Raw genomic sequence first — 12,318 nt, forward strand, 5'->3', positions numbered from 1 at the left:
GAAGCAGAAGCAGTTCCCAAGTGCCGGTCGGTCGCTACCTGAAATTTTCGTTAGTTTCAGACCCTGAAGTCTTCTAAAGCGAAGTACCCCATTGGAGATCCTGTTTTCTTGCTCTAACCGATGTCAGAAAAAGTTAATTGTCTTGCCTGTGGAAAGCAAATGCCTCAGATTTTCATTCTTACTGAGTCACCTGTTTAGGCCCAGACCACGACGTTCCTCACTGTTGGTTTTGTGCCCTGTTCAACGCCTGAACTATTCGGCGTTGGGCTATCTTTGTCGCTAAATTCTTTCGCTCTTGTTCTCTGTATTCCAAAATGGCTTTGATAAGCCATCTGACTACCAATCTTCCGAAAAAAACGTAAGGATAAAGACAGAGACAGACCACATTGGTCCAAAAGTGCCGACGATGCTTCCGTTAAACTAGTCGCCAGTACTCAGTGAGGTGCTTTAGCAGTCCCTGATGCCTGCTTATACAGATTCGCAGGCCTCTATTGAGACCCATTCAGAGTCCAGTATGCCATGAGATGCTTTTTTACTATGGAACCTTTGGATGCCTTAGATGGGTCCGGAGCCGCTGTGCAGTCACCGGCTTCTGAGTGTATGTTCAGACCTTCCAATGTTCGTATTAAACAGACTACTTCATTTCTGAATAAAACTACCAAATTTCTCAGGCCCAGAGTTCGCACTACGCCTAGGAAACTTGATGACCAAAGTGCATTCTCAAGCTCCCATGCCACAGAAACAAATGCTTAGAATGGCTGAAGACCTGCTTACCTTAATTAGGGGAAGCCAGCCTTCCCCCTCTAAAAGACAAATTGATTTTCCTTCCGATTCTGCAGACCACAAGTCCGATGACTCTGACCCCTCAGATTACCAGGACATGCCTTTATGTACCTATGAGAATTCAGATGCAGAGGATTCCATTCCCTTTGCACCCCCACGAGGACTTTTCTTTCGGTGAAACCCTGCATACCCTCAGAGCATTTCCGTTGGGAGTGCCAGGACTACCTACAGTCCTAAAAGAGACCCTGGGAAGTTTGAAACTTGCCTCAGCACAGGCCTCTAGCAATCCCCCTTGATATGAAAATTGTAGATGTCTTCATGGAATCCAGTGTTACCCCTGATACTTTGCCAGCAGCTCCTAGAAAGCCTCACAGGAACTACAAAGTACATGACTCTCTATTTAAAAATCCCACTGCAAATCCAAAGACCATTTCCCAGGGACCTAAAGGTATTAAGGCTACTACAGGCAAAAACTCTCCGGACAGGGATTCCAGGGCTTTACACAAATTGTGGAAGAAGGTATATACCTCTGCAACTCTTGACATCAGGGCTTTAAATTGCCAGTTTCACATGTTGAAGTACCAGCAGCATGTTATGGAACTAAGTAAACAAAAAATGGTGTTGATTCTTGATTGCGCACAACATAAAGATTTACAAGAGTTGATGCATTCTGCAAACCAAATTGGAAAACATTCTTTGTAGTGTGGTTTTGATGCCTTAGAAGCATCTTGCAGGGCTGCTGTCACTGGGTCTGTTTTTAGAAGGCATGCTTGGCTTGAAGGATCAAACCTTGCCAGACCATGTCAGAGCAAAATTACGAGATGCTCCATTAAGCCAAGAATGTTTGTTTGGTACTAAAGTAGAAGAAGTTCTTAACAAGATGGAGGAAAAAGCTAAATCTATGCAAACTCTTAGTTTCCTAAAGGTGCAGCCACCTAGATTCAGTAGGCATTGGCCTTCAAAAAACTGGTTCTTTCCAGTCCCTCCCAGACCTTCTCGGTCCAAACCCAGGGGCAGCAGACCACCAAGACTACAGTCTCAGGGTATGCTCAGATCTAAACAATGGAGTGCTTTCACCTCCAAAACAGGGAGTGGTAAGCCCCCTTCTTATGGAAAAAGTTCACAATGACTTGTTCTTCATCCTTCCCAGCCATGCCCAAGTACTTGCACTCTTAGGAGGTAAACTCGTCCTACATGCAAAAAACTAGAAGTAAATTACCCAGGACAGATGGGTCTTAAACATTGTATCCCAGGGTTACAGATTCTACGTCTACTCAGCGTCATCCCCAAGCAGATTGCCAGACCTCCTCCCAATCCAGTGGGCATAGGCCCAAAAGCAAGTACTTTCTCTTCTCAGTATCAGGGCTTTTCAACCTGTTCAGAGCAGAGGGGGCAGGGTTTCTAATCCATACTCTTTCTGGCACCCAATCCTGGATCTGTCAATTCTCAACACATTCCTGGTGGTACCAAAATTCAAAATGCTTACTCTCCAGCAGCTGCTTCCTATGCTAGCCAAAGGACTCCTGGCTGGTCACCCTAGACTTAAAGGAAGCTTGTCTGCTCTTCACCATAAGGGAATCTTGCAGGAAATATCTGCATTTCGGGGCAGGTTCTATGCGATATCAGGTCTCTGCACTTCCCTTTGGCTTATCTACTGCACCCATGGTATTCACAAAATGCCTGGCTCCAGCCCTTGCGTACTGCAGGCAGAGAAAACTTCAAATTTACCTATGCTTGGACAATTGCCTGATTCAGGCGGACAGTCAAGAATTGCTACTTCAGCACTTGACATTTGTAAAGAGACTCCTAACTTCTTTGGGGTATACCATCAATGAAGAGAAAATGCATCTGGTGCCCAGACAAATTTTATTCCTGGGAGCAAGCTTGAATAGTTTCCCAGATGGCATTCACCACTACAGAAAAAACAGTTTATTTGAAAGAATACTGGCCACCCAAATCCAGCTATCTGCAAGAAAAATACTGCAAGCCTTAGGGTTCATGGCCTCATGCATTTTCCTAATTCCATATGCAAGACTGCATATGAGGAAACTTCAGTGGTACTTGAAAAGTCTCTGGTGTCAACATTCTCAGGACCTGGAAACAGTGATTCCTATCATTCCTTGGCTAAGGACAGAGTTCCTTTGTTGGGCAGAGGCATGCTGCCACAGCAAGGCACTCCCTTTCACTCAACCCCCACCACCCAAACCCTGACAACAAGACTCATCAGACTGTGCATGAGGGGCTCACATGGCAGGCAAATGGAGCCCAAGACAAATGCACCTGCATATCAGTTAAAAAGAAACGTTCGCTATACAGAATGCACTGACAGCCTTCAAATACCTTATCCTTCCAGGACCGGTCTTGATAAAGACAGACAACACCACAGTTGTGGTACGTAAACAAGCAGGGGGTAACTCATTCCTACCCACTCTGCAGGTTAACCATGGCTGTGTGGAGCACAGCCTTGAGCAATCAAGTGCATCTGCAAGCTCAATTCTGCAAGGCAAACAAAATTCACTGGCAGATGATTTAAGCAGAAATGTAATGGACCCACACGAGTGGAAACTGGAACCCGACTCCTTCAAGCTTGTAATCCACAGTTGGAGGATACCAGAGGTAGATATCTTTGCTTCTCCTCAGAACCATCAATTGAGCAAATTTTGCACCAGAACTCCCCACAGCCAAGCATGGAAAGTGGATACCTTATCCTTTACATGGGAAAACCTCTCAATCTATGCCTTTCCACCTCTGCCTCTCCTCTCGAAAGTACTACCCAAGATCAAACAGGACAGGCCAAGGACAATCCTGATTGAACCAGACTGACCACGCCAGCACTGGTACCCACTTTGCAGTCTGACAGCAGTGCCACCCTGGCACCTGCATCCGACCCCTTCCCTGCTGTCCCAGCAGGAGGTCCAGATTTTGCACCCTCTGCTCCAAACCCTGAACCTAGCAGCCTAGCTCATTCCATGAATACATCACCAGCAACCCTCAGCAAACAGGAGCAGAATGTCATCTTGAGGCCTGGTACTAGGAAATCCTATTCAGAAAAGTGGAAGAAGATACTGTTCTTGGAGCCAGTCTAAGGGAAAGGACACAACCATGCCCCCCTTACCTCAAATCCTAGATTATCTAGCAGAACTGCTCCACAAAGGCCTATCCTTCTCTTCTGTTAAGATTCATGCCTCTGCCATCTCGGCTCATTACAATACTGAGACACTCCTCTTCTCTCACCCTCTGGTCCAACAGTTCTTGAGAGGAGCTAGCAATCTGACTGCCCCCCCCCCCCCCCAAGGAAAGCTCCCACTCCAGCCTGGGACCTTCTCTTTGTACTAGAGAAGCTCACCCCCCCTTTGAGCCTACTGCTACAGCAGAGTTAAAATTCTCCTCTTGGGAAACAGCCTTACTTCTAGCCATCACTTCAGCAAGAAGAGTGAGTTGCAGGCCCTTATGGTTGTGGAACCCTTCATTGTCTTCCATGCGGATAGGGTTTCCCTCAGGACTTAACCCATCATTTATGCCCAAGGTGGTATCCAGTGTGGCTTTAAACCAATCCATCCATTTACCAACCTTTTTCCTATTCCTCAGAATAAAGGGGGAAAGGCTGTTGCACTACTTGGACGTGCACAGGCGGCTTAGGTTCTACCTTGACTGGGGCTAAACCTTTCAGAAAATTTGACCAGCTGCTAGTCAGCTTTGCTATAGGGGCACAGGGCAAGGCCATTTCAAAGCAAACCATCTCCAAATGGATAGCACACTGCATCCATTTCTGCCACAAACACCATGGAAAGCCTACCCCACAGGGAATCGGAACTCATTCCACTTGGGCTACCTCAACTTCTACAGCTTTTCTCAGGGGAGTCCTTACCAGGGACATCCTGGAAGCTGCAACCTTGAGTTCTGTACATACCTTCACCAAGCATTACCACTTGCCTATCTTTACTAAATCCCGAGCTGATTTGCTACAGCAGTCTTGCAAGGCTTGCTAGCCAGCCCTAATACTTATTGACTGCCTCCTCCCTTCCTCAGCTTTGGGAATCAACCCAAGTGTGATGACTGCAACAGTGAAACACTAAGAACATAGTACAGTTGTGTACATTTAACCTAAATATAGATGTTCAAGTGTATTCACTGTTGCAGTCCTGGTTACCCTCCCACCAGCCTCCTGACTTTTCTATACTTTCTACGCATCCTCTTTTTTGGTGATATCTTATGGCCGTGATATTCACTTTTTATTGGAGGTGTTCCACACCATGTAATTGCTTCCTATTTTGGGGGCTCCTGACATCTGGGGCAAGAAAAACTGAAGTGGCGTCTGCTGCATGTTTTATACCCTTGGCAACCTGACGTCGTGGAAGAAGCGACAGCATCAGAAGCAGAAATCCCAAGACTCTGGTTTTCGGATTGACTGAGGGCTACCTGCAGGCAGATAACCCAGGTGTGTGATGACTGCAACAGTTAATACACTTGAACGTCTACATTTATGTTAAGTATACACAACTTTTCTTTTCCTTGCATACAATTTAGTACCAGTCTTTTTCTTTCTTTTTTCTTTCCAACCCTTTTTAGGGTGCTCTTCATACCATTGGTTGCTAGTAATTAACTAGTATTGTTAGTTATGGCTGAGAAACCAACCAGCTTAAAAAAAAAAAAAAAAAGCACTTCCTTTGGGCACAAAATTCCAAATTCTGATGCTCACGGGGAGTGCACTTATTACCTGGAAGTGACACACCTGAATATTGATTGCTGTATTCAACTCTAGAGCAATTTCTGATGGAAGAAATAAACCATTGCTTAAGGGATTGCTTCTTTATCTACTTCATCAGGGGCTTCAACCATCAGTAAACATCCCAAGCCTCCTTTGGAATCTCAAGAGATCCCCTACCTAATATCTGAAGACCTTTGCTTCCACCATGGCTTCATGGGATCCTCAGAAAACCATTGGCCCCTAAATCCTTGGATCCCACTGTCATGCTGCTAAAATCTCCAAAGCAGCACTCTTATCCAATGTGAAGTGACTGCTAGAGAAAATGTGATGAATTGCATTTAAAGGTAGTTGCAGACTTCTTTTAGTTCAGAAAATTTGAAGTAATTTACATTCTCGTATTTTGTCAGTGGTGCAGGTTAATAGTGCTAATTTTTTATAAGTGTCATTAATTGATTGAGAAGCTATGAAGTGAAGTTCAGGGCACATCAGTTCTATAAACAGTTTAGCAGTTGTAGCATGAGAGAGGAAATTTGGATCCCAAGATGCAAGTTTAAACAAAATCCACACAAGATTCCCCGGTGTACTGGAAAGCAAGTATGAAGGCAGCTATCACCTCCTCATATCCTTAGAAGGCAGGCAAACGCACTAGAACATAAGTGCAGCCAGCTGTCAGACAGCAGTTAAGTGGAAAGCAGTGCTGGCAAAAAAACAGTGGCGGCAGCAGTCGTGTTACCAGTGTCCAGTAAAAAGTTGCAGTAACTAAGGCAGAATATTTACATAGTTCAACATCTGAAAGCTGCACTGTTAAATGACAAAAAAAAATGCTAACAAATTACAGCATGGTTCCTGGCAGACTGCTTAGCACTGTTAGAACGGTTACATTTTTCACAGTAATATACCTTTGTATGTAATTAGTCATGTGATTGGAGCGCCATGATTATATTTTGAATTTAGGAAGGACAACTTTGTTGAGCAGTTTTTAGAGTTTAAGCGCTAGTCTCATGCTGAAGCATAAATGTCAAGTACTGCAGAGCAGTGGTGAGAAACTCAAACTGCTTTAAGCACGGCCTTTTGACTTTTCCCGGTTACGGGTTGCCACAGTGGAACTCAGGTCTGCTTATGATTGGCAGTGGATTTTTATGGTGCCGAGTTGCCAGCCCGACGCCCAGCCTTCAAAGAAGACATGTCCATTCACACTCGCACCTACCTGCATGTCTTTAGCGTCACTCGACCGCGAGGAGGACATGCAGACTCCACACACAAGGTGCTGCAGCCGAAAATCTAACTGGAGAACCTCTTGCTGTGAGGTGACGACGCTAACCGTTGCACCACCGCCTGTTTTTACAGTCTTTACAGAATAATTTATTTAGCTTCTGGTTGCCGCTTGTGTAGCGGAGCCAAGTGTATTACAGCATGCATTAGTGTAAAACACTTTTTTTTTTTTTTTTTTGGTTAGGTTTCTCTTCTGTTTGTAGTACATCGGACCAGCTAAAACTCCATGCACTACAGAAACTCTTTGACGCCATTAAGTGTGTTAGTTTTCAAAGTTGTAAAACATTTGACTCTTCTACACCTTTTTTTTCTATCTGTAACTGGTAGTACATGGAGCATGTAAAGCTATATGAACTACAGAAAAAAAATAAAATTAGATTTCTGATTAGTACCCAGTTGTGTTTTTGAAGTGGATATTCACTTTGTGTTGTGTACTCTGAATTTCTTTATCTGTTTCGTGAACATAACTTTGTTCTCTACTTGACTGTAACCCTCGGTCTTATGACCTACCATTTAGTTTTGTTAGTTTTAGTACATTGTCGGAATAAGCCTCTGTTGAGCTACACACAAAAAAAGTGATCTCTTAGATGTTACATAAGTGCTTTGTGTCTCAAAAAATGTATATGCTGTACTTCACAGAAGCAGGGTGCCACCAACAGATGCACAAAAGTAAATCTTGGCTGCATCAAGTGTTTGCAAGTCTGTTGATACACATTGATATGCAGTGAGATGCATTCTTTAACTGTTAACTTTGATGTGTACCCATATCTGTATGTGCATAACATATTCTTATTTGCGTGGGAATCCCAGGAATCCTATCCTTAGCATTAGAGAAGTGCTGTTTTTTGAATAATGTAATTGTTGAAAGTTATGGGAGTATAGGAGGCATAGTCTGATTTTAAGTTTGTTAATCTCTGTAAGCCACAAGCTCCGTAACAGTCAAGTATTGCAGAAAAGCTCCATGGTAGAAACTTGTGGGCAGTTCAGTGTGACAGTCGGGCATTTCTTTGGCTATGGAAAGGAGTTCCCTTTGAAAGTACATATTCAATAGTCAAAGGAAATGCAGACATCAGACTCTTCCTCATGCATTATCCAGAGGCCAGGTTTTGATTATTGGCTTATGAGCTGAGAAGCAGTAGTGCTTATTGTTTTGCCAGTTCCATGTCCTACTAAAGTATGTGCGCTCTTCTGTTTTCTGAGTTTCTCTCTCTTAAATTGCTGGACTGGAGGGAATATTGAGCAGAAACAATTTTTATAGTTCTCAAGATATATGTAGTGTATTTATAAAACTGTAGCAATCACAGGTATAGCATGCTTATAAAAGCAGTGTAGTTCTTAAAATGTTTGTCAAGCTAAGTGTATTTTTGTTTTTCACTTAATGTAGTGTGGCTGCAGGATAGGCTTAAGGAACTTACAGCAGAATCTGCAACTGGAGATGAAATGCTCGACGACTCAGTAAACATTCTGCAACAGCGTCCTGAGCCAGGTATAGTAGAGAAGAGCATTTTCTGGCTTTCTAAACTTGATTTTGGTGTTGGTAACTGTATTTAGAACACAACCTAGAGCTGATTACTGAAATTCCTACCTGCACTTATTTTTAAAATTGTTTTTTTCTTAAAACTTGCATTTTATCTGTCTCTGGCCTACCACTCAACTGTGGGGTCATTTACTGCACTGTTCTAACTTGTTGATACTTGTGAACCTCTGCATTCCTTAAAAAAACAAAAATCTTGCGTTTTTCTCACTTTTCTGAGATTTAAAAAAGTTCAGTTACAGATTTGCTGTTCTGAACTGTTTGTAAGTTTCTTGGAATCTATTGTTTGCTTGGGCTAAAGGGAAGTCTCTGTGTTCACAAGTGACAGTGATAAACATTGAGCAGCCTGCCTGCCCCTTTGAGAGTTGTTACTGCCTTGAAACTGTAGATGTTCATCGTGCATACAGCTGCAGTCATAACAGAAGGGTTATCCTGCCGTCAGGCGGGTCCTCAGTTGGCCGAATTCCAAAGTCTAGGTCTGGCGTCAGTTGTCGTTGCTTCTTCCCTGACGTCAGTGCGGCAGGGGTATAAAAGAGGCGGCCGACACCATTTTCTTCAGTATTTCTTGCAGCGCGGTGCCCGAAGCAGAAGCAGTTCTCAAGTGCCGGTCGGCCAGCTCTTGAGATTTACGAAAGTATTTCAGCCGAAGTCTTCTTGAAAGCTAAGTACCCCGTTGGGGAAACTTTTTTTGCCTCGGACCGATGTTAGACAAAGTTAATTGCATTTCATATGTGAAGCAAATACCACATAAGGATTTCCACTCTTTCTGTATACCTTGCTTAGGCCCAGACCACGACGTCTCGGCCTGCTGTTTTTGTGCTAGATTCAACAAGCGCACTATTAAGCGTCGGGCGGAGTTCACCCTTCACTTTTTTGGCAAAAAATTTAATTATATTATGTCGTCGGATACTCTGACTCCAGTTTTGAGCAAAAAACGCAAAAATAAGGACTGACATACGAGGTCCGCACCTCCTACTGAAACCACGCTAAGGCCGACTACCGGTTCTCGGGTACTCAGCCCCTGAGTACCAATGACCATGCTTTACTGGTGTCTTCAGTACCCGAGGTCGCAGGCTCCTCAGCCCCCATTCCTACTAGAGATCCTGACGCCACTCCTGGAGGGAAACTCAGAATTTAGACAGGCCTGCCACTTCTCAAGGGGTCTTCAAGCCTTCCTCTTTCTCTATTAAAACCATCACTAAATCTAAAGCAGCCATGAAAACCAAAAAACAGGTTCCTCAGACCCCCTCTCAAGGCACCATGCCTAAAAAACAGATGCTTAAAATGGCCGAGGATTTGATTACTCTGATCAGGAGTTCTCAACCCCCCTCTGACAAAAGGCCCAGATTAGAGGAAGACTACCCTTCCTCAGATCAAGCTTCTGTTACCTCAGAACTATCGGAGGACCAGGATTATGCCTATTCTCCATTCGAAGAGACTGATGCAGAGGAGTCTATCCCCTCTGTTCCCCCCCCCCCCGGCCCCCTGAGGACTTCTCTTTTGGGGAAACCCTGCATACATTGAGGGGACACTTTCACTGGGAAGGCCAAGATTACTCAGATTCCAAGAAAATGCTCAGGGAATTTCTTCTGCTCCCCCAGCATAGGCCTCTGGCTATCCCTCCTGTTTTAGATATATTGGATGATGTGTACACAGAAGCCAGCCTTGATCCAGATTCTTTGCCTCCAGCTTCTGTGAAACCAGACAGGTATTACCGGGTTCCTGATTCTCACCAGTTCCTATATAAAAGCCATACTGCTGACCCAGAAACAGTTTCACTGGGTCCCAAGGGAATTAAGGCCTCTACTGCCAAAAACCCATTACCTTCAGAGAGAGATTCCAGAGCTTTAGAAAGGTGGGCGAAAAAGGTGTACACCTCGGCCACTTTAACCATGAGGGCATTAAACTGTCAGTTCCATATGTTAAAGTATCAGCAGTTTTTGATATCTCAGCTGAAAAGCAAGATGACACGACCAGATTTAAGAGTTGCAGAATTTGTTGCATGGTGCAGAGCAAGTGGGTAAACCTACCTTGCAGTGTGGTTTTCATGCTTTAGAGGCCTCATGTAGAGCTGCTGTTACGGGGTCTGTTATACGTAGGCATGCTTGGCTCAAAGAGCAAACCTTTACCAGACCATGTCATAGCTAAACTATTAGACGCACCTCTTCAAAAAGATGTATTGTTTGGTGTTAAAGCTGAGGAAGTGCTGAAGAAAATGGAGGAAAAAGCGAAATCAATGCAAACGGTGAAAGATTTCCTGCAGGTACAGCCTCCACGTTTCAGCAGAATCTGGCCTTCAAAAAATTGGTCCTTTCCAGCCACGGACAGACCTCAAAGGGGCAGATACAGTCGTCCAAGGGGTAGAGGGCAACCTCAAGGATCTTTCAGAGCCAGACAGTGGCAAGCACCAACCCCAAGAGGTGGAGAAGATAGATCACAGTCTTTTAGCAAACAAACACAATGACTTCCCCCTACACCTGCCAAGCAAAGCTTTTATGGCAGCACCTTTGGGCGACAGGTTCCACTTTCACACCCTTCCAAAAATGAGAGGCATGCCAAACCTGCCACAAAATTCAAGGGCAGAGGCACAAAAAATGTCAGCTCTCATGAACATGAAAGCAATTCAAGAGGTACCTGCAGAAGAACAAGGTCAAGGGTTTTATTCCAGACTATTCCTGGTGCCAAGGGCAGACAAAGATTGGAGACCTATCTTAGACCTATCCATCCTAAACACATATCTACAGGTGCCAAAATTCAAGATGCTCACATTACAGCAGCTTCTTCCCATGCTGGCCAGGGAGTCTTGGCTGGTAACATTGGATCTCAAGGAGGCATACCTGCATGTCCCTATCAGACAAGATTGCAGAAGATACCTCAGATTTCTTGCAGGTTCAACCCATTACCAATTCTCTGCATTGCCCTTTGGCTTATTTACTGCACCCAGAGTGTTTACGAAATGCCTGGCATCAGTAATCGCCTTCTGCAGACTGCAAGGGATACAAATCTACCCATATCTGGACGACTGCCTGATCCAAGCGGACAGCAAGGACATACTACTGCAGCACCTGGTGTTTGTAATAAAACTGTTTAACTTATTGGGATACACGGTCAACAAAATGAAATCAAAACTAATACCCTCTCAACAAATAATTTTCCCGGGTGCCAGCTTGGATACAACCACCCAGATGGGCCTACCTCACGCCAGACAAGCAAGGGCAACTGTCTCAATACTTCAGAAAAATGGCAACTTACACCAGGCTAACTGCAAGGAAAGTCCTGCAGGCTCTGGGATTCATGGCATCTTGCATCCTACTAATCCCATGTGCAAAGCTGCATATGAGGAAACTTCAATGGTACCTAAAAAAAACTTATGGTCTCTCAATACAGCCACAGCTTGGAATCAATTATACCACTCATTCCATGCCTTCAAAAGGAATTTATGTGGTGGGCTCAAGCTTGCCGAAGAAACACAGGTCTTCCTTTCTGTGTACCTCAAGCAACTCAAATAATCACAACAGATGCCTCAGACTACGCCTGGGGAGCACACATGACAGATCAGTGCATTCAGGGAAAATGGACCCGAAAAGAGAAGCACCTTCACATCAACCAAAAGGAAATGCTAGCCGTGCAAAAGGCTATTATGACCTTCAAAGACCTACTTGCATCCAGGCCAGTTATTGATAAGGACAGACAACACCACAGTGATGTGGTACATAAACAGACAGGGGGGAACTCATTCATATCCTCTGTGCAGGCAAGCCATGACCCTATGGAACACAGCACTGGAATTGCAAGTTCAATTACAGGCACAATTCCTGCCAGAGAAGGAAAACACACTGGCAGACAACCTAATCAGAAATATGACAGATCCACACGAATGGAAGTTGCATCCTCAAGTTTTCACAAAGATAACTCAGGCATGGGGACAGCCAGACATAGATCTCTTTGCTACCCACAGAAATTGCCAGTTGAAAATGTTTTGTTCAAGGACCTATCTTCCACAGGCCTGGAAAGTGGACGC

The 12,318-nt window shown here is 44.4% G+C and overlaps 1 protein-coding gene across 1 annotated transcript in view; it reads left to right on the plus strand.

Moving 5' to 3' along the window:
• LOC122808456 overlaps positions 1-12,318 on the plus strand; it is a 447,437-nt gene that overhangs the window by 283,283 nt on the left and 151,836 nt on the right. The window contains exon 10 of the mRNA XM_044079416.1: positions 8,148-8,249. Coding sequence (XP_043935351.1) covers positions 8,148-8,249 — 102 coding nt within the window. The remainder of the gene's footprint in view (positions 1-8,147; positions 8,250-12,318) is intronic.

Source organism: Protopterus annectens, chromosome 8.part0, assembly GCF_019279795.1.
Source record: "Protopterus annectens isolate FY-2018-M chromosome 8.part0, PAN1.0, whole genome shotgun sequence".
NCBI classification, from domain to species: Eukaryota; Metazoa; Chordata; order Ceratodontiformes; family Protopteridae; genus Protopterus; species Protopterus annectens.